This window comes from Semicossyphus pulcher, unplaced genomic scaffold, assembly GCF_022749685.1.
Source record: "Semicossyphus pulcher isolate SPU_LCO1_2020_fin unplaced genomic scaffold, fSemPul1.0.p SCAF_20, whole genome shotgun sequence".
In the NCBI taxonomy this organism is placed as follows: domain Eukaryota; kingdom Metazoa; phylum Chordata; class Actinopteri; order Labriformes; family Labridae; genus Semicossyphus; species Semicossyphus pulcher.
In genome coordinates, this window is record NW_027211694.1 from 22,077,878 (window position 1) to 22,104,505 (window position 26,628).

The 26,628-nt window shown below is 45.4% G+C and overlaps 1 protein-coding gene across 3 annotated transcripts in view; it reads left to right on the forward strand.

Moving 5' to 3' along the window:
* scube1 (signal peptide, CUB domain, EGF-like 1) overlaps positions 1 to 26,628 on the forward strand; it is a 119,291-nt gene that overhangs the window by 35,452 nt on the left and 57,211 nt on the right. For all 3 annotated transcript variants that reach the window (XM_069671069.1, XM_069671067.1, XM_069671068.1), the window contains exon 4: positions 10,173 to 10,307. In XM_069671069.1, the coding sequence (XP_069527170.1) occupies positions 10,173 to 10,307 (135 nt within the window). The remainder of the gene's footprint in view (positions 1 to 10,172; positions 10,308 to 26,628) is intronic.

Below are 26,628 nucleotides of genomic sequence, written 5' to 3' on the forward strand. Positions count from 1 at the left end.
CTGTGTGGAGTTTGCATGTTCTCTTTGTTCATGCATTGGTTCCCTCCGGGTACTCCGGCTTCCTTCTGCAGTCCAAAGACATCGTTAGGTTCATGGTGACTCTAAATTACCCGTAGTGTGAGTATTAGCGTGGCACGTTGTCTCTCTAGCCCCTTATACACCGCCAGTTCAAGGCGGGGTTATTATACGCCTCTGTTACGTTCCGTCTTCTATGTAGAACGCACAGAGGCAGAATGGTGGGGCGACCTCTGAGCCGGGGTTAGTAACAGAGGTGTAACAGAGCTGAAACGGTGTCTGTGTAAAGAGCAGAGCCGGCAGGGCGGAACAGCGCCGCTGTTTGTGTATTTGAAGCACACGCTGTTTGTTTACACCTCGCACATGTTTTGCTTTGCATGTTGCTTGGTCCAATGTAAAATGCCAAAGGCTTCATGATGGCGGAGCTTCGTTACGGCGCTGAGGCGGAACCGCAGTGTAAAAGGGGCGTCTGTGTCAGCCCTGTGATTGACTGTCAATCTGTCCAGGTGTAACATGTATCATGCAGCATGCAGACCTCACAGGAGAACACTTGATGGATAGTTTCTGGACGTTGGCTCTCACTCTGCTCGGAGTGATGGGTCTGAGCTGTGTCTCTCTGACAGTCAGAGCAGCTTCTCTCCTAAATCTGTCACACACACACTTTAGATGTGGTCGACCTTGCTCACACCTCCACAGGTGATGCAGGATGTAATGACACGGTCTGACGGCACCTGAGCCTTCCTGCCTGCTAGAGCAGTAAGAATATGTTCTTAATGATGCTTTCACAAAGCAAGGACAGAGCTGTTCCGCAGGGTAAAATCACTGCTTTTGTCAATGGAGTCTGGTGGCCTTAAAGAGAGCGATGTAACGACTGTTTCTGATGTCAAAATAAATCTGTTCTCTTTTACTTGAAGGTCTTTTTCCGCAGGGATCGTTTGTGTAATGTTGTCAGACACTTGGAACAACAATCTGAGCCTGTCAGTGACACAAACCAGAACTTTTAGTGGACAGACTTTGATTGACAGATTGTGTTGCAGCCATTTCAGCCTGTTTCACATCTGCAGACTGAAGTAATTTAATGGAGCCATTCCAAACCTTTCTGTGAGTATTGATTATTTAGACCCCAAAATATGTAAAAATAAGGCTTTGGTTAAAAAAAATTTGTCCATACTGTCCTTTAAATGCAACATGTTTGATCATGATCGGGTCGGTGCAGCATCAGCAGTACTGCAGGCGTTGTGCCGGACCGTCGTGGTGAAGAGGGAGCCTGAAGGCAAAGCCTTTGATTTACCAGTCGATCTACGTTCCAGCCCTCATCTGTGGTCATGAGCTTTGGGTAGTGACCGAAAGAATGAGATCACGGATACAAGCGACTGAAATGAGTTTCCTCCTCAGTGTGTCTGGGCTCAGCCTCAGAGAGAGGGTAAGGAGCTCAGACATCCGGAGGGAGCTCGGAGTAGAGCCGCTGCTCCTTCACACTGAGAGGAGCCAGTTGAGGTGGTTGGGGCAGCTGATTAGGATGCCTCCTGGGTAACTCCCTTTGGAGGTTTTCCCAGACCCAGAGCTCGCTGGAGGGATTATATATCCCACCTGGCTTGGGAACGCCTCGGGATCTCGCATGATGGATGGATGGATGGACCATTGTTGATGATTGCGCCGTGAGGTGGTGATAGCGTTGTTGGTTCTGTAGTGAAAGCTTCCTTCCTGCTTGGTCGCCAGTTGCTCCCTGAAGTTAACCACACTGTAAATATTTCTTAACCAGCCTGTTCTGAGGCAAAGGTGTTGATGACTCATTAATCGAGGCGTGTATCATGTGGCTTCCTCTGATGCCAGCAGTTAGTCTGTTGTACAAAATGTGTGAACAGTCCAGAGGATGCGGTCGTACTTCAGGCCTGATGTAACGTAGCATCGCTCTGGTACCGACACTGCAGGTCGGGTAGCAAATTCCTGCATAATGACTCATGGACACTTTATATTTACTGTCATCACTGACTGTGCAGCTACATCGCGCCCTGTGATGCGTGCTAACCATCTAAACAGAACTTTTGACACACTGACATGTCTTCCTTTTGTCAAACCGCAGTTTTCAAACCAGCTCCAACCTTCATCTTCACGCCGCTCGTCAACAAGGACCTCAGTGTTTGTAATAATGTCTCGCTCTCAAGTGTCTCATTCAGCAGGAGATTTACTGTATGAATGGGGACACACTCTGCACACACACTCCCCCTCCCATCCCCGCACACACACACACGGTTCCTTCTGGCAGTGTGTGTACATCCACAGAGTGTCTTGGCTTTCGTACGACATCGCACGTCATCGCTGCGGCTCGAATCAGCTGCGATGAGTTCAAAGACGTCGTAAATCACATTAAAATGAGTGGTGCAAAATGAAGGACCTGCTAACTGTAACCACTCTGCTGTCTGACTCATTAATCAAAGCTGGGAACAAAATGTCAGCCCGTACAGTCGGAGGACATTTGTTGCAGCTGAGTGCAGACGGGGAGGAAATGATCTTTGCTGTAACCCTTCAGATCGACGCCGTTAAATGCACTCTGTCAGACGGCAACAGCTCCATCTGAAAACAACATTTTTGTCTGACTTGTTTGTTTCTGCGTCAAAGTTCACACTCAATTTATTTCTTGTTTTCTCGCACGCTCTTGGCCCGCCCGTGGAAAACAATAAGGACTTCTGCGGCTTTTAATAGACCCGAAGCATGATCCTCGCAGACCTCAGGACCCTGCGGTGTTCTGAGCGAGCCTCGATGACAAACGGCTCGTTGGAAAAATGCAGAGTTTTAGAGAGAAAGAAAAAAGAAAAGAGTGTGCGTGAGCGTGCAGGAAGTTGCTCCATCATCTCCCAGATGCACTGTGTCAACAAGTTTGGGCACTAATTGATTTAAGATTGCGTAATTGTGCTGTGATTAAAGAGCCGTCCTGTTCGCCTTCTTTTGATTCTGACTTTATTTATTTGGTTTCGTCGTGGACACAGCTGGGCTCAATGTGTCGATCGCTCGGTGCCCTCTGTGAACGCCTCAGTTTATTTTCCTGCCGACGCGTCCTTCTCGTTCCACGGTGAGATCTGAGAGGCGGCTGTGCGGCGGGGGAGTAGGAGACGGGGCGGAGGGGGAGATAGAGTGAGGAGAAGTTTGACAGCCTCGCATGTAACTCTGAAGACCACATTAACGCATCACACTGTTTGAAAATGATAATAATTAAAGGATCAAAATGTGTTCCTGTTATTATACAATGTTTAATGACAAAGAGAGAGCGAGGCACAAAGGGCTGAGCGTTTTATTATGTCATTTATCCAACATGAGGATAATTCATGTCATTATATTTCAGAAGGTTCGTCTCTTCAGCGCTCCGTCACCACAAACAGGAGGAAGACACATTTTCATGACACGATACACGGACACAGTGATAGTGAAGACGAGGTTAGAACAACGCGCTGAGAAAATACAAACTCACAAAAAGCAAAAGATGAAGGGTGCAAAGTTCGATGCATCCTCCTGCAGCTCTCACGCTCACACTCATACGGGCAATTTCGAGTCATCAATGAACCTAACGAGCATGTCTCTGGACTGTGGGAGGAAGCCGGAGTATCTGGAGGAGAACATGCAGACTCCACACAGAGAGGCCCCCCACGTCTGAACCTGGAACCTTCTAGCCACCGTGCAGCCCCCCGAATGACCCGCCTCTTTTCAAAGATATACGAGTTATCGTTTGCTTACTGACCTGCGTGGCTCAAACAGACTGAGCAGAACAGAACGATGCTGTAAGAAAACACAGTAACTCACATAAACAGAGTAAAGAGGAATCTACACAGGCAGCGTATCTGAAGCGTGTTTTTAACCGCTCCAGTGTTATTCAGTGCTGCCACACCAGCCGCGTGTGCTGCGCGGGAGGCGCGTGTAATACACCAGTAATTTTTTCCCCACTGCTGCGCGTCAGTGAAGCGTAGAAAGCCACTGACCGCTCTGTAAATACACGCCCACAACCGAGGACTCCACGTTAAACTTTGTGACCTCTTCATTTTAGCCAACTTCGGTTTCAGTCTCCTGTTGAAGTTATTGATCGGCTACGTGAGCAGGAAGGACTCATTTGAAAGAGCAATGAATGTGTACATTTCCTCAACATGTGGGTAAAACAATCCTTTTAATTCATCCTCATTTGATTCTACATCCGACATAAATACAGAATTTACTAAGTCGGTTGCAAAGTTTTCTTCTTCTACTGTTTCCTGCAGACTCGAACTTTATGGCGTCACTGCCGGCCCCTATTTATGGCCAGGAATCACAGCTACCATCGGCTGACTTTGAGGCTCGTCTTTGCTGCAGTCGCAGCAGCTGTAGATCGCAGAACACATGCTGCCGTGTCGCACACGTTCGTCTGACACGTGTCGGAGTAGATTCCACTTTAGAGTGCAAAATCTGATGCGTCCTCCTGCATGTTTTGCAAATAGAATCGTGTGTTGGAGGTTTTTAAAATTTCATATGCAGCATTTTTTAACTATTTGTGTCTTCTTCGACACCCCCATCACCGCCCCTCTCCTCCGTCTCTCCCTTCACTTCTTCTCTCCTCTCTGCCTCCGTCCAGTCCCCCCCCCCCCCCCCGCTGATGTTTCAAACACTTCCTAACTGTGTCTAAACAAAAATTTATGCAAGTTTACACAAGCACTGTTCAACAAATCAGAGTGGCTCCGGCTGAGACTTGTCGAATGGCCCTGTGGCCTGCGTCTGTGCAGAGCTGTTGTCAGAGGTCGATTTAATATTTAGATGAGTTAATTTGGTCTTTCACTCTCTCCCCCTGCAGCCTGTATCATGTCATCAGTCATGTTAAAGAGGACTGTGCTCAGAGTTCAGCCAGGACACGATGACGTCTGCAGCCCTGATGCACCTCTTTATTTACATGAACTGGTGGTTTGTGGACGAACCGGTCCAGGACATAATGAAGTCAGCACTGAGAACGATGGCTCACTCATTCACGCACCGTCCCGTGGGACAGTCAGTGAATCTGACGGCCATTCAGCTGAGATGATTGAATGGATCTGTTAGCAGCTGTGCAGTCACCACAATCTGAACCAGAACACGTCTGCATAGTTGGAGAGTGTATTTATTTATAATTATCTTTTGGTTTTGGTGAAGCTGGAATCCCGGATACGAGTTAGTACAGCGTGTCATGAGTGTAAATCACTCTGACAATGATCCCAGCTCTGTTTTCACATGTTTCGTTGTGTCAGTGACTTATAGTTATAAAAACTTAATGCTTTTATGATTGCTGCAAGAGTTTATTTCAGCCAGCAGCAGTGAGACAGGCTGTGGTGGCTGCACTGCAACCCTCAGAGCACGTCCACTAACAGGCTGAGACTCTAAGTTTACAGGAAGAATCCCGACAGAGGTAGACCTTTCTCTGTTGGTCTGTGGCTCAGTGGTGATGTTGACAGCCTCTCAATTGGACGGTTAGCGGTTGGGACACTGACTGCTACAGCCACATGTCGAAGAGTCCTTGGGGAAGACGCAGGAGCCGAGTGCACCAGCTGGGCGTACGCCTGGATGTAACGTTACGTCCAAGTTCAGCGTTTTCAGCTGTTTCTGTCGCTGCACTCACTTTTGGAACACCGCCACCCTCGTCAATGTCACTTCTCCCTCACCGGCCAATCAAAATCAAGAAGGGGCGGGACTTCAGATATCAACTTTGTCAACAACAAAGGCGGAGTAGAAGCTAATCCTTTTGTGTTTTCGAGGGTTCAAAGTCAGGCGTAGAGCTGCTGCTAACACGATTCCTGTCTTTGTTTTTGTTTTCTTTGTAACTTTCCTAAAAGTAAATATTAAGCACACAGAGCGATTTCAAACAGACTTAACAGTTACTACCGAGGGAAGCGGAAGTGCCACTAGACATCTTACGTAACCTAGCAACAGGAAGCGCTGGTTAGAGAAGCGCTCTGAAATTGAGGTCGCTATTTCCTGACAGACCACATGAGTAAGTTATTTTGTTTTATAGTGTAATAAACTGTTATTGTAATATCTGAGAAAAAATATTTAAAAGACCAAAGTCTCCCTCAAATCCCACAGGATCCGTCTCCGGCGCGTTCCGTGTGCGCCGCGACCTCCGGAGTCGATAGCGCCCATTCAAGTCCATGCTCGTGATGCCACAGCATTGGACAGAGGCCGCTTCAAGCACGCGTCAAGCTGATCGTTCCAAACAGGAAGTCACACATGAAAACAGCTTACAGCATCCGGTCGTTTCAAAATAAAACACCATGTACAGACTGGTACAGACTCCCACTGAAATCTTTTAAAGAAAACTTTTAATTCAGTTGTGTACTCAGCCATGGTAGAAGCACAAAAATCATGAAATCATCTCCAAATGAGCCGATAATCAACCTCGGAGGTGCAAACTGAACTGTTGTTTGTGTTTGCTCTGTGTGATTTCGCCACGCTCGCGCGATAACATAGTTCTCTCATGATCTTGCTAATCCAGCTGCTCGGGCCAGTGCTCCACTGTGCTGCGGACCACACACGCTTCCTGTGGGCGAGAGCTTGCGCCGTCTGATGGACCAGAACTGCGGCGCAGACCGAACGCACCGGACACGGATCCTGTGGGATCGAGGGGTTACTGATCATGGCAGAAGCTCCAGTCTTCTGCAACGTAAATATACTGCTGGCTTTGCAGAGAGCGCTGTAACGGCCGTTTCTGGTTCAAAAAAGGATGTTAGCGTTAAAAAGGTCGATCTCTGTAGGGATCCTTTCTGTGATGTCAAACACAGAATAACAACCTGAGCCTGTCGGGCACTTTTATTGGGCGTACTTTGATCACCTGCAGGAATTATGTTGCTGCCATTACAGCCTGTTTCACTGCTGCAGGATGAAAACACTTTGTGTTCCCATTAGTCATTTAGAGATGTAGAAATGATGCCCAGGCTGGAAGTGGCTGCAGCTTTCCATCTGAAAAACAGGACTTTTGGACATTACAGCACATGCAAAGCAAAAACAAGCTCTGAGTTGTGTAAGCTGGTAGCGGCTGGTACAGAGGATAAAGGATACAGTAAATTTAGCAGCTGGCAAGAGTTTGGCAGAGTCTCCAGCTGTGTGCAGAAACTCCCAACAACACAGCTGAGTCGTCTGTGGTGCAATGCCAGTGTCTGTTCACCTCTCTGCAGTCTCTTTTTTTGCACACGGACTCCTCCACTGAGGGAGCGTTAATGCTGCTACCTGGTTCTTTAAGGGGATGATCTCCTTCCTGTTAGATCCATGAGGTTACTTCAGTAGACAGAATACAAAGCAGAAAGTGGAGGAGAAAAGAGGCACAGGAAGAACATCTTGTCAACATATTTGTGGTTTCTCTCCTCTTCCTTCCCTTCTTTCCTGCCAGTGTTAATATCATAATAAAGTATTCTGTCTCTCTGCACACTGTTAAAAGGCTCCTAAAGGCTCCGTCTACTCTGCAGGCGTTTAACAGCGCCGTCTAAAAGCGGAGAGTTTCCAGGTAAAACCACAAGCTCCTCTCCACTGCGCCTCCAGCAGCAGAGACAGCAGGTGACCACAGGAGATATTTACAGATAGATGTGGCTCTTTGTGTCCTCAGGCCGCTCGGCGTCAGTTCACACAGTAACCTGGTTTTAGTGGAGAGGAGCCGGCAGCCTCAAGTTCTTCATGGTTTGGTTTTTAAGCTGTTAACACTTGTTGACAATATTAGGGGTGTCCTGAACGCTCCTGAAAGAGCTCATAGAGACAGGCTTGCAGCTAGTCGATGAGGGCGACAGTGACTGAGAAATATGTTTTTCATTCTTGTGCAAACTTTTGTTGCTTTTTTCTTTTGGTAAGTGCTGCAAATCATACTCGCTTATTTAACTGTCTATTACACATCATGACTCAGCAGCCTTAGGGCCGAGTTTGGTGTCTGCACGTGTTTTTGTTTTGGAAAGCTTGGAAGGTCTGCACTTTTGTGGCATTATAGAAACACTTGTCTAAGAATGAATTGCGGCCGCTGATAGCTCCATAAATTGTGCATCATTTGTCTATCTGCTCCGTCTCAAGGTCGACTCACAAAGCAAATTGCACTGATGATATTCAAGCGCAAACACGCCCATAAAGTTTCGCAGATCCGTCCAGTTTGCTCTTGTTCTGTGTCTGATTGTGAAGAGAAGCTGTCTGCAGCTCCACTCTCCGCTGCTCCACACTGACGGAGCTCAACGCCGACCACAGATCGATGGCGAGCAGGGAGAGGAGGGGGGCAGCCCAGACTGGACAGGTGTTTGCTAGTTTCACTCTCTGTACCACAGCGTCATCTCTTGAGTTTGATCTCCTCCTGATTAAAATAGTAAAAGCAAAATATTATTTACAGACTTTTTTCTGATCACACAAAAGGTGGACTTGTCGCTGTGATCAGTGTAAACTTGTGTGACAGCTCTTATAACACTGCACCACAGTTCCCAGCAGCTCTCTGCAGACGGTAATATTGTCAGTGTAACAGCGCGGTGCTGTTAGCGCTGCTGTTTGTGAATTAGATGCTTTTTGCCACGAGGCTCAAATTTCCCTGAATGTTTCATAATGATAAAACTCATTTGCACAGGCGCGATTCTTTAGTGAATTAGGGTGCAAGAGTGCAAGACCATTAATGTCTTTGAGGGGAGACAGGGCTCCACGTTAACCAGAGGGTTCTGACACAGTCCACTCTTCCCAATAACAATTCTGATACCCAGATTCGGGTATTGGCCGATACAGAGTACCCCTCTGATACCACTGATTGCTGTCATTTTACAAGGTTTGAATACCAATACACTCTCAGCTCGCACTGCACAGTTGTTGTTTGTTGTCATCACATGATACCTGAAACAAGTAGTTTTTTGGGGGGCTAATAATTAAGGGACAACGTATAGTGAGCGGGTTGTTAGCAGAGCGACCCCTTCAGGGTAAGACGACAAGACCCGTTACCCTGTCTGGGTTTTTACTTCTTTGGGTGGATTGATATGATTACAGTTAGTCCTCCTGATTGTGTGATTAGAGCCGCATCCCTAGCAACGGTCTGTTCTTCATAGCAACGGTCTGCTATAGAGAAATGGCAGACCTTGGAATCAAGGATTTAACTCAGCCATGTCATAAATGATGGTATCGGATCGGTGGCATACTCACCGATACCTGATACCGCATCAGAGGCAGCATCAGAGGTTACCGATGCTTGTATCAGAAGTTATTTTGTCGCCACTAAATATTACCTGTAAGTTGGTGATATGGTTTCACCCCCACACTGCGAGCCAACACAACATTACAGTTCATTAAACATCAGGACTCCATTACGCTAGCAGGAACACATATGCTAACACGATATCTTCCTCGATGCCTTGTTTTTGGTGCTACTGTGTTTTACACAACTGTTGTTTTGATCTGACTTAACTACTTAGAACAACAAAGTCATACAAGAACACAAACACACTACCCACAATGCACCATGAAAGCAGGTTGTGTTGTTTTAGAGGTGCTATATGTGTTTGTCTTTCTATATCCTCCACAGTCTGCACTGTCTGTGTTTGTGTAACCTGTCTGCAAGGTCAACCTCAGAACCTCAGACTAAACACAATGCACACACTCACACGCACACACACATACACACACACACACACGCACACACACCCGAGCAGCCGTGTTTGATCCCTGTTAAAGTCAGTCGAGGGTGTTACATGTTTGCAGCTCACTTCAGCCCCATCAAAATGCCCCATTGGAAATTTACTGGCCTTTCAGCTGCACAGCGGGGTCCTATAAACACACGTGTACACCAGTATGTGCGCACAACACACACACACACACACACACACACACACACACACAGCAGACAGGGTGACCTAGCAGGCGTCTGATCCTGGCACTGTAGGTGGCTAAATGAAACTACTGGCACCAGGTGGTAACAAGGGTCTGACAACATGAGCATGTACTGTGTGTGTGTGTGTGTGTGTGTGTGTGTGTGTATGTGTGTGTGTGTGTGGGCGCGTGTGTGTATGTGCATGCTTGGCCCTCACATTCCTGACTCGGGTGTCATCCGTCTCATCAGACATTTCCCAGCACATAAACTTTAACCGGCACATGTTTGTTTATGAAGCCTAATTGGCTGCCCTGGCTGACTCTCTCTCTCTCTCTCTCTCTCTCTCTCTCTCTGTCTTTCATAGATGTGGACGAGTGTGTGGACAACAATGGCGGATGCCAGCAGGTGTGCGTCAACACTATGGGCAGCTACGAGTGTCAGTGCACGGACGGCTTCTTCCTCAGTGACAACCAGCACACCTGCATCCACCGCTCCGATGGTAAGACTGACGGCTGCGTGTTAGAGCTAGAGTTAAAGCCTTGAGTTTGGTGTTGAGCTGTTTCCATCTTTGTTTTTTGGAGGCAGAAGTGACCATATTTGGACGAGAGGGGGGGTAAACATGCTATGCCTTTGTCCTGATAGCGACTTGTCAATCACAGGTAGCCCCGCTCTAAACCCTCCCCTGCCGTCTGGTCTGTGTGACTCTAAATGGGAGCATCATTCACTAAATGAACATCATGCTGTGTTGAAGAACACTTGAAACTAGAGACTGAGACCATAAGCTCATTTGGAACATGTTTACTGAGGGAATAAATCAACATTCGACCATTTTCTCTGCGTCCGTGCAAACAGTGGAGTCGCCCCCTGCTGGCCATTAAGAAGAATGCAAGTTAGGCTGCTTCCACACCGACAGTCCGTTTGTTTGAATCAAAGAACAAATTGTTACAAAGTTTCATTTCACCTCGAGTTTGGTTTGTGTTCACACGGCAGCTTTTACTAACGGACCAAAAGTTTTGATGCGTGAGGAAACTGCTCTCTGATTGGTCAGAATTTCCACGTGGGAAAACTCTGTGAAGTAAACAAAGAGAGTTTTCTCCCTGAACAGTTTGAATACTTTTGCATTGGCATTCATTGAAACCAACAGGCTGTGTTGACTCTTTATACACAGTCTAGGTTAAAGAGATAGTGAGCTGTTTGTTTCCTGTTTCTCAAAGTGAAACACTTGAGATGAGTGAGGCATTTTTTCCATGTTTTGTAAACCTACTTTATTGCTCAACACGAAAACACAGGGACTATCAATTTCAAAATGTTTCTGGTTTTGTGGTGAATGGATTAGTTTGCAAGAATCCCCCGAGTGAGTGACAAAGAATTTAGCTTTTTAATGGATTCATGCAAAGTTATTGGCCAGAAAGAGGCGGCTGCAGTGGGTGCAAAACGAAAGTATGAGGTGTTTCTTGAACCAGACGTGCAGCAGCAGTTTAATGCACATGTTTATCTATCTTGTGGTCAAGGTTTGATTTTATTTCAGACAACGTTTCTGTAAATATGATCCTCATGGCATTGACGTATTGGCCCCCCAACCTGTCGTACATAAAAGACTGACGGCTCGTTGGAAGCTGCATCTTTTGTGGTGGTTTTGTGTCTTTGTAGTCGACGTAAATGTCCTCCTTTTTGCTGTTGATTTAGTGCCTACTAAAAAGTAAAACCTCCCTTGTGTGCGAACCTGTGAAAAGCTCTGGATCACAGAGAGATGTGGGATTCGGGGGGCACTGACATCATGCCTCTGGCTCGCTCGGTCGCCCTGCACACCCACAGCAGCAGCGACGACACTGGACATGATGTGTGAGTGGTGACATGGCATCCGTGTCGTGCTGGTTTCATGTCTTAAAACCGTTTGACACCACCACCCTGGCATCCCCGACCTATTACGCCTGTCACGTTTAATCTATGGGCTCAATCTGCGGCGACGAGGGGGTCTGCAGGAGCGCTGATCCCGAGGTGAGGAGGGGGAGGCCTTCTTCCTCCCGCCACACGAACACACACATTCTGTTAGCACAATACTGACATGCATGCGGCCGTGAATGGGGACAGTGTGGCAGGCCAGTTCAAAGACAGACGAGAGGACAGTCATCTGTCATCGCTGCAGCGGGACAGAAAGGAGCAGGAGGAATGTGGTGACGGGTGAGGACTGAGGGGGAGATCAAACAGAGGAAGAGGCGGCTCCAGGGTGACCTCTCCTTTCTCCTCTTGCTCTTTATCCCGAGCGCTCACTTTAAAGAACCGTATTGTGCTAAGAAGAAGGTTATCTTGCAGGGTCAAAACTACAGCTAGATTCCTGTTGAGATTTTTTCCCATCATGCTCCTGGTGGAAATTTACAAGAACTACAAACAATGCAGCAGAAACAGAAGCAGCTTTTGTGCTTGTGTTTGCAGTAGTTTGTGTATTCTGTGGTTGTTGAGGCTGTGACGTTGGCTGGGTTAGCATTACGAGCTAGCAGGCTAATAGCACAGGATTTTCTTCATCCCTACATCTGTCACCAGTTAGCCAGTCTGCTAACAGCGTGTCCGAACAACGAGCATGCATAACTTACACTCAGTTAGGACACAGTGACAGCAGGGTGACACTTCCTGTTTGATGCCAAAGACAGCGCTCCCATTGGTTGTTTACAGTGTTCACGTCATTAAGCTTCACTGTTTGAGGCTAACAGATCACATTAAACATGATTGATTTAGAGCCTCACCTGTAGGAAAAAATTCAACCTACTAATTTTATTTAAAATGTGTTTAAATTAAAGAGATGTTATATTTTTCCAAAACACCTGTGCATGGTACGATCTTTGGATCTGGATGGTTTTTAAAAAAATCATTCTTCCTGCTCTGATTAGATTTTTTTAGTACAATCCGATCAATGCATCCTATTGATTAAGTTCCAGAATATTCACTTCCAGAGAGACGTTACACCGTCTGTTGTTTGGAGACACTTCAGTTAAATATCAATGATTTTGTTTAAATACAAAATAAGAAACGAATGCAACGAACATCTCTTTAGAGTTCAAATCAACCATGAACTATTACAACTATGTGTTGTGGTTTCCGTTTGTGGTCCGAGTAATATTGACCAATCACGTATCAGCAGGCTGCGGCGTATGCAGGAATAACAGTCAGTGTGGAAACAGGCGGAACATAATCCACTGTAAAGACATCACAGCTCCCATCAGCTTCATCTGACGACGATTTATCTTCTTATTAATCTCTATAAACAGACATCTGCATGCTAACAGCTAACAGCTAACAATCTGCGTTAGATCAAAAATTCAACTTGACTCATTAAAGCCGTTCAGCGCTCACATTTCCCAACATCCTTGAATGCATCATAAATGATGGCTCCGCCCTCCGTCTCATGTTAAAGTAGTGTTCTTCTCCTCTTGAGGACAGACCTGACAAAGCTTCATGTTGTTCCTAATCTGCATCATGATGTTGTTCTTTCAGCAAACTGAAGAGCCGTTAATTAAAGTCGATCACAAGTTTCTGTTTGGGCTTCATCCAGCTGCAGTAAGCCAGAGTGCAGCCTCTGTGTAACTTACTGTTTACAGTGAGACTGAGACTCAGCACAGACAGATGAACGGGCGCTCCTCCGGGGGATGGGACGAACCGAGAGATGACAGCGTTTATTTAGCAGACACATCTGGAGGGAGAATTTACCTTTGATCTGAACACACGGTCGCTTCTCGAGCTGCTGACTGGACTGTAAACAATGCAGCGCACGGAGAAGGAAGTCTGGGCTGGAAGTCGTTTATCGCTGAACGCTGGCTACACCCGAATGCCCGACATGTTCACCGTTGCTCCCAGAGGCTTTATCGTCCTCAGGCTACAGCCGATGGGTTCTGAGGTTGTGACAGCCTCCACAGCAAACCTGAACATTTGGAAACTGTCTGCAACCTTGAAACTCTTGAAAAAAGATTTTCCTGTGTACAGTCGGCTTCAGGAGGTTGTGTCAGGATGTTAGAGGATTCTCTGTGGAGACGTTCAGAGAAAGATGTTAAAGAGACGCAGAAATAGAAACGTGTTTGCTCACTGGAAACCCCATAAACCAGCCTGTGAATACGTCTCCCTCTCCCGCTCTCTCTTCTGCTCTCCTTCAGAACTATTTCTGGACGTTCGGGGATAGCTCACAGGCGGGAAAACAAATTCAGGTGACAGCCATTGAGAAATCTTCTTACTTTTAGGTAGTTTTGTAATGTTTTTTTCCCCAGCAAATGGGACCAAAGATAACTACACGGAAAAGTAAATGAAAGGGCAGTTAGTTCTTGGGTTTGCTTTCCCAACCTGTGAAAAAAGATATTTTAAACTCTTTATTCTTGAGGAAAAAAAGGCTAAAAGTATTTATGTAAATCTTCTCCTCCGTGTCTGTCCTATACATTAATCTAGATGAAAGCAGTCACTGTGTTGTGTGTGATTCCTGCATAGTAAACAAGCAGCGCAGTAAGCAGCAGGGTGGTATATTCCTGTATATTCCGCTCTGGCAGACGTTCCTGAGCCTTTAACCTCCACCACACAGACCTCCACCTCCTCCAGAGATCCTCAATCAGACACTTGTCTCCCGCTGACCCACAGGAATCTCCTCATGCATTTCTTTTCCATCTTCCTACAACAGCCTGCTGCCCTACCTCCGTCATCCTGTCTCTTTTTATTTACTCTCTCCATTTCATCCGTCTTTCCTCTTCTTTGTTCTCTCTTTCAAGTTCTGCTAAATCCACCTTGAACTAGACGAGGACGTCGCACTCCAACTTGGATGTTAAAGGCAGTTTAGTTACTGGCTTCTTTAGGGCTTGTTTCTCTTAAGAAAAGTAATATACCAGTGTCCTTTAAATGATACCAATTTCAAAAGAGTTGGAGGGACAAGAGGGAAAATTGAATGTTTCAAGTCTCTGCTGACTTTTTTTGTATTAAACAGAAGCCCTTTTTACACTGCGGTTCCTCCTCAGCGCTGTAACAAAGCTCCGCCGTCATGCAGCCTTTTTCATTTTACATTGGACCAAGCAAAACGTGCGCAAGGTGTAAACTTACAGTGCATGCTTCACAAACAAACACGCTGCGTTTACACACACGCCTCCGTGTGTTTTACATAGAAGACGGAACGTGACGGAGTCGTGATAACCCCGCCTTGAACTGGCAGTGTAAAAAGGGGGGCAATACAAACAACATTTAAACAATGCTGTCGTCACCATATTGGAAATGCCAGAGCCGGCTAAACCAGAGAAGGGCAAAGAGGCGAGCGAGCTGACGCCTGTGGCTGAGCTCTATGGGCGGGCCGCCTCAGCGTAGCTAGCGGTTATTAGCCGTAGACTTTATAAATAATGAATGAGCTAGTTTGACTTTGCCAGGAGAAGATTCTGTTTGTGCCGGTGACTGACTGCAGGTGTTTAGTTATCAGACTAAAGAAGTAGCGGACTCCCTGCTCGCTCGAGCGGCGATTCGACACGTAACAGGAAACTTAAAATAACCGATCTTCTCAGCACTACGGTCCGCTGTAATCCCTCCGGGGAAAAACCAACAACTCCTGTTTACTGGCCAACGATTAAATAAATGTTTGATAAACACTGAACAGGCTAACAAGCAGCTAAAGCGAGCACAGTATACCTGCTACTTAGTGCTAAAAATATTTCAATACAATAACGTGAACATTTAACTCACTTAAAGCTGGAGCTCAGACTTCCTGCACGGACAGAAAGTTCCATAAATCTCACAGAGAGATTATTTGTCCTCTAAAGGCTCCAACAACACAAACAGGTGAAGTTAAGCTCAGTGTCTGTGTGTCTGTGTTGACGTCTAGCAGACAGCCAGCAGGATCCACCTGTCAATCAAGTAAGCCGGCCCTGATGATTTAAAGCTTAATATAATTAAAACGAGCGTCTTATAAAAAAATTCACCCGTCGTACAGTTATCATGAACAATAAAATTAGCTCTTTATAACAAAACCACTTTTTGTACCAGGCTGTAACTTCATTTCTTGTGTTCTGGAGCCTCAAGTGGCCGCTCGAGGAACTGCAGTTTTCTGCACTTCCGCATTGGCTTCATTTTTCAACAGCGGAGGTTTCTGCTTGGTTTACACATATATGTACAGTTAATCCTCTACTACATTGAGGAACAAAGTTGTCGGGATAGATTTATTCAGACTTTTGATTGGCCGCGATTCTTCTTCTTCATCTTTGCATGACCGGGTGATATCGCCGCCTGTTGGTGTGGCGTCCTCATGACAGCGTCTCTGTCGTGTTTTTGCGTTTTTGTTTGAACAGGGATTTATTATTGGAAACGAAGGAGGCAAAAACTCGGTGCTGTTGGTGAACACTATATTGATACGTTCAATATCGAAAAATGGTTGCAACTTGACAACATTTCTTTATTTTCCTAATAGTTGTAAATGAACGTAACTTCTAGGAGATACTGCTGAAAAACTGGTCACTGACTTGCTAATAGAGGGCAGAGATGCTGAGCGAGTGTTCGTGGATGTACACTGAACTCCAACAGCAGGAAAGATAAATACAATCAAGCTTATGATTGGCAGGTATGTGATGAACACGTCTGTCAGACACATTGTCGTATTGTTATTTGTGTGTGAGGCAGTGTAATATTGCTGTCGTGCTCACGCTCAGTGTCTGCTCGCGGCTCGTTTCTTTCTCCCTGACACTCGCCTGGAGGATAATAAAGCCGAGCAACAATTGTTTGTTCCATGAGGGTTTGTTTCCACTCGGCCGTGCCTCACAGCTCCGTCTGAAGCACGTCCAGAGGTGAGAACCAGGAGGTTTGGCCCGTCAGCTTCCAACCTCGCTTTCAGGAAGAAATGTCTCTGATGTGTCACGATGAGGGAGAGCTATGAGCACGAGTCAGGTTCACAGGCTCCAACAATGACACACGTGGAGAAGGGAGACGCTCGTTTCCATTTTGGGGAAATTTAGGAATCTCTAAAATCGCTGGCTTGTGAGCGAAAGTCTCGATTACCTGCTTTCCTTTGAAAAACAATAAAATGACTGCTCGGTTCAAGCTGAGTCGGTGCAATTTACTGGAAACTGTGAGACTCCAGTTTGCTGTTGTGTGTGATTTGCAGCAGCAGCGGTGCACATGCAGCGTCAGATATCACACCGATACCACCGGGTCTGTCTGATTTATTAATTGTGCCTTTTGGACGACGTCGAAGCACCAAAACAGAGTGAAAACAATACGCTTGTAAATTCTTCCCTGAGCTCAACACCAAAGTTTCTGGCAAAGTTGGAGCTGGCAGAAAGTCGGGAACTTTTAACACCATCTCACTGCGGACGCCGTGCACGGAGGAGTCTCTGTGAACTGTGTAATATAATCGTTTCGATCGAAGCAATTGAGAAAGAATCCGTGCTATGCAAGTTTTGTTTTCTTTCCACGTTAGATTCTTTAGATGATGCACTCCTGTTTGTGTTAAATAAAAATCATTAGGCGGCTGCTCACCCCCGAGGGTGTTAGCACGGGAGGGTGAGATCAGTGGCTGTGTGTGATTTACGAGCAGAGATGAAAACAGCTCCTGGAAAGCTAAATATAATGTTGGGGATTACAATTAACAGGGCGATAGGCGGGTGCATGCTGCTCCAACATGCAGGGCACTCACAGGGCACGTGTGGGGAGAGAAGCAGCTGTTAGCTTTGGATTTGTTGCTTAATGTAACGTCATAACTTTAAAAAAATACTTATCAGGAAACATAAAGTTTGTTTCCCCTTCATTAGCCTTCATGCAGCTCATGTTTTACCAGTAAAGCAGCACTACGAGTTCATCAGGCAGACGTGGTGCTGTGAGGGATGTTAGAGTGATTTTAATTCCCCAGATCTGCTCGTAAGAACGTTGTGGCTGCACCGATTTCAAACAGCTTTTTTAGTTATTTTAATAACGTTTAATTGCGTTTAATTTGGCTCCTGCAAAACCGTTTAAATCCATTTGTTAGTGGAGGAGACGTGTGTGCAGAACTGGTTTCCTACAAGTTGCAGACAAATAATTAATAAACACTCAAACCTGCTGACAAATAAAGTATAGTGTGTTATAAACACTTTATCACACTATATATCATCTTTGAAATACTACATGAGTGCATATAAATTAAAGTTTTGCCATTAATTGAATCGATTGTATGTATTTCTGTGTGCAATGCGTTGATGGAGAGGAAGGTAAAGAGAGCAATGCATTGTGGGAGCAGTGGACGGGGGAGTCGTGCATGTTGGGGGAGAGAAAGAGAAAAATAAACAGAGAGACAAACACAGTGGAGAGAAGCAGTGGGAGTTTATTTGGAGTTGTGTGAGGAGAGGAAGCAGACTGAGGCTGCACACGCACGCACACACACACACACACACACACACACACACACACACACACACACACACGCACACACGCACACACGCCGACATGCACATACTCCTCATGAAGGAATTCTGACTTTAAACAAACCAAAGCAGGAAATTGGAGGTAGAGGAGCTTTAAACGGCAGCTCGGGGGCACGTGGAGACGAAAGTACAGGGAGCTCCGTCTACTTACCTCTGATCAGCATCAATTACAAACTTCATCAAGAGCTGCAGACGCTTCACCTGCACCTGAACACTTAACTGTGTGTGTGTGTGTGTGTGTGTGTGTGAAACCTGGAAGTGCTCAGTCCTGATTACAGAGACTCTAATGTGTGTAACAGCAGGTCTTTAGGTGAAATGCCCAGTTTGATGTATAAACAGCAATACTGCGGGTGTAAAAGTCTGCAGGTGATAGTTTCAACTAACTAAGACACTGAGAAGAGTTCGACTTGATGGACATGTTTGCCTCTTTTATGCTGATATTAAACTATTCAAGTGAAGCAATTTATTCCAAGTGGCCGCTTTACTACGGTGGCCAAACAAGCTGCAATCACCGAATAGATTTTAATTTGCAGAAAGCAATAACCCAAAACAAATATAACAATGGAAACAGTCTGCAATGAAAGAAACATAAACAAAGCAAAAATGTACAAACACAGAAAACAAGAAAGAAAAATGCTGCTTATCACGAGGGAAGTACTCCATGCCTGCAGGGGGCGCTAAGTTCAACTGCGTTCTGGTTTTTGTAGACAAAAACATAAGATCAGACATTTGGGTCACTGGGAGGATGAAGTTTTCTGACCTGCGTGGGGGTGACATGGCCGGTCCACGTGAAACACGGCCCCTGACAGCAGCAGAGGTCAGTTTGATAACAGGACATCTAACTGATGTCTGGCATCCCTCTCACTGCTCTCCCGTCCCCACGGTGTCTTTGTCGTCCCCAGAGTTTGTCCTGGTCGGAGCCGCTGTAAATCTCCTGGGTAGCCTTCTCCAAATTCCCTCGCTGTATATGAAACATTCTTTTAGGGAAATCTAAAGCAGTTTATGAGCTGTTAGCTGCTATCCTCTACTGTTTGTCGTTTCCAGAGTGAAATCGTGAATGGAGGGGCCTCTGTTTGGGTTTTGTATCAACCCTCTTCCTCCTCTGCAGAGGTCCTGGTGTGTGGAGGTGACATCCTGGTGTGTGTGTGTGCGTGTGTGTGTGTGTGTGTGTGTGTGTGTGTGTGTCTTTGGATGCAGATGCAAGTCTTTGCATTCTTCTGTCTCAACGATGGAGACCTAAAAGTTTTACCTCTTCCTGAACTTCCCTTGAAACAACAACAGTACGTTTTGGGTCTATCATACACACACACACACGAGACACACACACACACACACACACACACTGGCTGCTAAAAGTGACTAATGCTTTCCTTCCTTCATTTTAAAAATACTTTGTTTAAATATTATTCTGTCGTGTGATTTTAACTTTGAAAAAAGCTCTAATAACTTCCGCCTCTCTCTCTCTCTCTCTCTCTCTCTCTCTCTCTCTTTGAGGTAAATATGAGTTATTTACCTGCGAGCTGAAGGTGGACTCCACGTCTTTTTCTTGGTTCTGCTCTATTTTCCCCCATAAAAGCTACATGTGCTTTATTTTTAGTCCACAGTTTGTCTTTGGCGAGGGGAAACGTTTAATACGAGGGCGTGGAGCTGACCTGCTGCTGCTGCTGCTGCAAACACAGGAAACATGGGGAGGGGACTGAAATAGGAATTAAAGCACACAAACAAACACACATACGTCCCCCTGATTCATCACGTCCCCGCCTTTTACAGTAAACTAACGTGCTTCAGCCGGAACCTCTCTGACACTCACACACACTCGGTAGGCCCTAAAAGTTTCCCTCTCTTTAAGTTAGCAGCTGTTAACATGTCACGCTGACCTCTGGTCCTCCTGCTGTCTGGTCTGAACGTTGATGCACGAGTACTCAAACTGCTTGTGTATTTAAAGAACCGTACCTGCAGGATGAAGCTCATTAGCTACAAATTACTACTAGATACTACTTGATACTTGAAGTGGGTACTAAGTGTCTTAGGTACAGTCAGCTCGGCCCCTGTTGGAGAAGCCTGCCAGTTGAAGTTCCTACACGGAAGCTAAGCTAAGCTCGGCTGCAGACGGGGACAGGACGATCACGTACTTTAACCACTTAAAAGAGTCCTACATATAAACAAACATTTAAGTTTGTTGTTCCCGCTTCACATTGACGTCAGACTTTCCCTCGGCACTATGTCTCACTCTGCACAGCGGCCCTGTATACCTACGCATGCAGCGCACGGTGTCACAGCAGCTGTTCGGTCAGCGGTTCGTAGAAAAGACAACAAATGTGGTTTCCCTTTTGTTAATGATGAACACAGCTAACTATAACACCTGTAAATAAGCTAGCTGGCCATGGGCTGCAGTCTTTGTGATGTGTTCAAGTGCAACTGTGTTGCCCAGCCACAAGCGACGAGAAGTGACACAACAGTTGCTCTTGGTCTTTGCAAGTTGTTTGATGTCAGTTTGTTGCGTCTGAGTTTACAGAGCGTTTAATTCTGATTTGTAACAACGGGACGGACTGCAGATAGCGAGTATGGAGTCCAGAACGTGGCCTTTATGTTGCAACTACATGAAATATTCTGCTTGCTGAAGCCACTAAAATGACTTTAGGACTATTCCTTCCCCACAGTAGGCTCTATAAAGATGAGCAGACACTGTTGTTAAGCTGTTTCTAGAACTGAAAACAGAGGGTGTACGTTCCCCTGCAGCGTCATCTCTTGATGCTCTCGTTCAGCGTAATGAGCCATCGTGGTCAGCCGAGGGGCGAGACAAGCCCTCGCTGCTGGATGGCTCCAATGCGAGAAGTTTTGGTGCCGTAACGTGATCAAACTGTGACCTAACTGTGTGTTTATCATCTTCAAAACTCATAAACTGTGAAATGTTTTTAGCAAGCTTTATTTTGAAAGTCTAACAGGACATTTCCTGTTTATTTTTGAGGAGTTACCAGAGCCCACGGACATGGCCGTAATTTGAAGCTTACCTCAAACATGCTTTACTTTAAAAAGGAACGATTGCCACACCACGGCACTACTGATCTTTGTAACAAAAGCTTAATTTTTCGTGAGAAACCTGATAATCCTGGAAAGAATAAAATTCCTGAGAAGGATTAATTTCAGAATCGGTGGAAACCTTTAATCCGCTGTCGTCCGCCTCGCTCTGTGATCTCTAAACGTTCTGTAAATAGAGCCCCGACCTGTCAGGACAGTCTGTCAGCATCCAGCGGTTGTTAGTGTTTCTCCAAATTAAGACCACATTTCCCATACACCCCGTTGCTTTCCGGTCACAAGGAGCATTTTGCTCTTTGTCGACTCTCTCTGGGCTCGTTCATTTTCTTTTTCGAGTCACTGAAGCGGAAGATAAACAAAGTATTTCTGTTCCAGGTTCCAAAACCATTCAAGCTTTAGTCGTGTTTGTTCTGAAGAATCCGGCCCGCTTCCTGTTTAGTGATTTAATTGAACTGGTTTCCCTCCAAATCTCATCGGGTGCAACATGATACACAAGCCAACATCAGAGCTAACAGTGTTCAGTGTGTGACAGTAATAACGTATGCTACAAGAACGGGAAAAACCTGTGCTTCGTGTGACGTTCGAGATAAAGAAAGAAAAGGAAAAAGAATGATTGAGAGAGAGAGAGAGAGTGTGTGTGTGTGTGTGTGTGTGTGTGTGTGTGTGTGTGTGCTGGTTTCCTCCAGTGTTTGACGAAGAGATTGGGCAGCGTTATTAGAAAGGCACAGTCCTTATTTAAAGGAGTTCAATGCAGCCGGCTGAAGAAAAGCGCTCATTGAAATTCATGGCTTAGCACGTATAGCAGAGCGGTCTGAGAGAGACGCAGCGTCGGACACATTTCAATTAAAACGGCATTTACAAGAGCAGAAGTGGAGGGAGGGCGGGAGGACGCTTGAGGAAGGTTTTTTCTGTCTCGTGAAGTTTTAACTCAAAGAACATTTTTTCCTGGGTCATTATTTGAAGGAGATTTGATGTACTTTTAAAGCAGGATTATATTCTTACATATTTTTGGGTTTAAATGACGAATACAAATAAAAGGTTTTGGACCAGCAGCAGAGAAACAGGCTGCGATGGCTGCAAAGTTTGTCCTCTTAACGGTTGTTTTACGACAGGCTCAACAGTTCTGTGAATGCTCCTGCAGACTGCTTCAACTGGCAGCAGAGAAACCTGTGATAAAAACGAGGTAGCCTACATACAGAGACACATATTTATATTAATAATAAATCAGAAGAGAACGGGTTCTCTTTCTGTAACAATGCAGCACGCGGAAAACAAAGTCTTGATGAGAAATCGTTGACTGCTTGCTGCCCGGCACGTTCACGGCTGTCCCCAGGGACGATATCTTCTCTTTTTACTTTTAAGCAACATAGTTCCACAGATCGATCAGTTCCACAGATCGATCAGTTCCATAGATCGATCAGTTCCACCTCCTTTAGTTTTTCTCTGAACACTTTGATCACCTCCGTGTTCTCGTGCGTTTCCACGAGCATTTGTGAAATTGTTTGTTCAGCCCGTACTTCTATGTCCTCATCGCTCCCCGACGTCTGTCCTCTGCTCATCTCGTTGCGTGTCTCTGCAGATGTCAGCACCTGTAAACTACAATGCACAGTTTCATGGTTTGTTTCCTGTATTTGGTCCTACATTGACATTCTCACCAGAATCAAACTGGACCGTGGTTCATTTAGAAATGGAACAAACCCGTCTTTTCTAGCGAACCCATCGAGGGGACAAACGCTCCAGGGTTCGGCTCAGTCGGACTAAACAAGGCTGCTGTGAACCCGCCCTCAGACCATAGCCGAGGGGATCCGAGACTGGCCGGTAGTTAATGAAGAGGACTTCCTCTGTCCTGGGCATTGGGAGAGAGGCGGGGTTACACCCTGGACTGATCACCAGTCAATCACAGGGCTGACACACAGACAGACATCCTTTCACGCTCACATTCCCACCTACAGGGAATTTAGAGTCACCACTGAACCTAACGTGCATGTCTTTGGACTGTGGGAGGAACCCGGAGGGAACGAGGAGAACATGCAGACTCAACACAGAAAGGCCCGCTACGTCCGACCCGGGATTCAAACCAGGAACTTTCTAGCTGTGAGCGTGCAGCCCCCGCTTGTGCTCGTGTTGTACATCTATAAAAGTGCATTTCAGTTATCCTCCAAGGATAATCGAACCCCTGTAGTAATAGTATTTGTTATTGTTTGTTGCATCAAATATGATAAGCATCCGTCTGTATGTGCACACTGGCTTACAGGCATGCACGTGGTCATTACAGAGAAGCACCTTTAATATTGCACAGTGGAGTATCACTCTGCTTTACTGTCAGTCCTTCTTATCTGTGACTGCATTCAGAAACACTCTGAAAATAAGCGACGGACTGAAACAAATCTGTGTTCAAAGTTGTAGAAACGTAACAGTGGAAATAGAAACGATATAAACACTTCTGAATGTGACGTTTCATGTACATCTCTGCGTACAGAATCAGAAAAAACGCCCGCCCTGCTTCCTGTCTCGGACTCTAAACTTCACATGTTGCAACATCTTCAAAAGTAACATCATCATTTCTCCTCAGTTGAGCGAAAGTGTGAAATGCGTCCCTGGTGAGGAGGTCGGGTTGTGAGACTGGCGTTCAGCATCACCTCATTCCTCATCAGCCTCAGAGGAAGCAGGGAGGAGAGCGAGTGTGAGCCTCTAAATTATCCCTCTGTCTTCATTACCTTTCTCTTCCACATTCCTCTCCTCTTTCTTCAATCTCTCTCCGCCCATCCGTCTCTGTCTTTCACTTCATTCCTCCTTTTTTTTTCTCTGCCTCCTATTCTCCTCTGCCAGCCAGACTTCGGGGCTTCGGGGAGTAACGCTGTACGAGTCGGGTTGTAATAACACGGCTGTGATATGCTTGGACCTGGCCTGGAGTCGGAGCTCCTGAGAGAGCGAGGGAGCGATGTGTGGAGAGGTGGATGAAGAGAGTGAAAGAGAAAGACAGACAGAGGATAATAAAGAGACAGAGCAGAGGCTGTGTGCTGGGGGCTGTTATGGGCCATGAAGACGTGTCTCCGTGTTTTATCTGGACCTGCTGGGGCTCCCGGTGAGGAGCGTCAGAGGCTGTAAACCTGCTGACCTCTCCAATCGAAACAAAGCTCCTCACCGAGTACAGAGCACTCACTCCACTTTTTATTGCTGACTGAAGAATGCCGTCAGACGTGACATTAAAACCACTTCACTGTAAAGAAGCAAATTATGAGGACTGAACATTAAAACAAAATATTTCCCAAAATATAAAATCCTCTCGTTTCATGCAGCCACAAGATTCATCGAGTCAAATGTTCTGACGTTTGTTTGTAGTTTAACTAATATCAACAACATTAGATTAAATGGTGACACTGTTAGCTTCACTAGCTCATGCCTCATTACTTTTACACACTGTAAAAACAATTAGTCGTGGTTACGTATAATTAATCGTCAGTTTAACGTTTGTGTAAATGTTGTGAAAACTCCACATTTTGTGTTTATGTCGCCTCAACTAATAAAAAGTTTTATAACTTACAATAATTATTCAGCTTCAATAAAGACTGTGATTCAAGAGGAAAATAAAGTTGATCCAAATATAAATATATAATTAAGACGACATGAAGAGGCTTCATCGTGAGTGGTTATCACTGCAGCCTCACAGCTCGAAGGTCCCTGGCCTGCATCCTGGTTTGGCCGTAAATTAAACTGAAATTGACTGTGTTGACAAAACGACTAAATTAGCAACTAAATTTAAATTTCAACTTCAGCTAATTTGATTTGGAATGTTTATTTGTTTTGCATGAAAACAAATGTATCTCAAATTCAGTCAACTTAAAATATTAACACAGCTCGGACAACTTTTTTTTACTTTAAACAAGTAGTTGGTTTTTTTTAAAGCTTGCATAAATTAATGCATTTTGTGTCATGAATCTGTTAATAATAAAGTCACCGAGCTATATGTGGTGAGTTCACACTTATAGAGGATCAGCTAAAGAATTTATTTCAACAAATGTTACGACGTTACAATTTCATTTAGCAGACGCTTTGTCCAAAGCGACGTGCATCTGAGAGTTGATACAGCAAAGTGCCAACAAACAGCTTCACGTGCGATCGGACACCAACAGGCAGAGCCAGGACATTTTTTATTTATTCATTTTTTTATAATAAGCGTCAAATCAAATCACAACAAAAGTTTTCACATGACACATGAGCAGGTTTTCACATGACACATGAGCAGGTTGAGACCATACTCTTTATAAGATGGAGCTAACGTAATCCAACATGAGCGAACACTTTGCAGTTAAGAAAACGTCCCTCGGGCAGAACCAGACTCATGGTTACCAGCCTGCCTGAACACGACTCGGTGTAAACAGGTACACAGGAAACAAGCACTGGTTCCCAACATCAAACAGTAGTGTTCTAAATAATGACGCTGCACATAATGACTCGAATGATAACCTGCAACCTGTGCATGTACACGTTAGCAGCATTACAAAATGCAGAATTTAACTGCACATCAGCAGCTTGCGTAGACAATGACAAGGTCAGCAGCCCCTGTTGTTTATTATCCATGTTAAGTTAATAGACAGGGATCATGTAATAGGTGCAATGCAAGCCAGGTAAGGACCTGTTGTGAGTGATAATCAGCGAGCATGTGGTCTCTGTCTCTGCCTGAGTTTACAGACAAAAACATGGTCAGCAGCGTTTCTGAAATGTCATCTGTGGGCTGTAATAAGTGTGGATGCTCGGTGCTAACGTAGGAAAAGTTATAATGAAAACATGTTAGTTTTTTGTATATTCAAAAGTATAAGTAGCTGCTGTGTTCTAAAGAAAGCAGGAATAATGTCTTCAAGTCTATTTCAAGGATGGAGGAATTTGTAGGATTTGTTTAAGATCATAAACTGCAGGAAGTTTTTATATCAGTCATGTTCTTTACTGTACATGACTGTGTCTCTGCTGCTTTCTGTCTTTGACTTTCAGCGCTGACAAACAGATCAGGATGAATATGTATCCATGGACCTGTGTTGGTTTGAGCAGCCTCGCCGCCTCGTCACGTCGGACACGTCGAGAGGCCACAGTTCGCGGCCGCGCTCTGTTTGTTGTTTCAGGCTCGGTTGTGCCGAGTCCCCCGCCTGCGTCCTCCTTCTCCCTGCGCCTGCGTTTATTTGACTTCTCCTGGTTTAAATTGATTGTAGACACTCGGCTTTCTTATGAGTTTAGCTTTGAAACAGGGTCGATGCATGCTCTGGAGACTGTTTTTTTACCCCCTGGCTTCCTGGGTTTTACACGGTCCAAATTTGGATGTGTATTCAACCTGGTTACAGAAACTTCCTGTCTTATATCTTGAGATTTTTCCTAATTTTGTGTTACAGCACA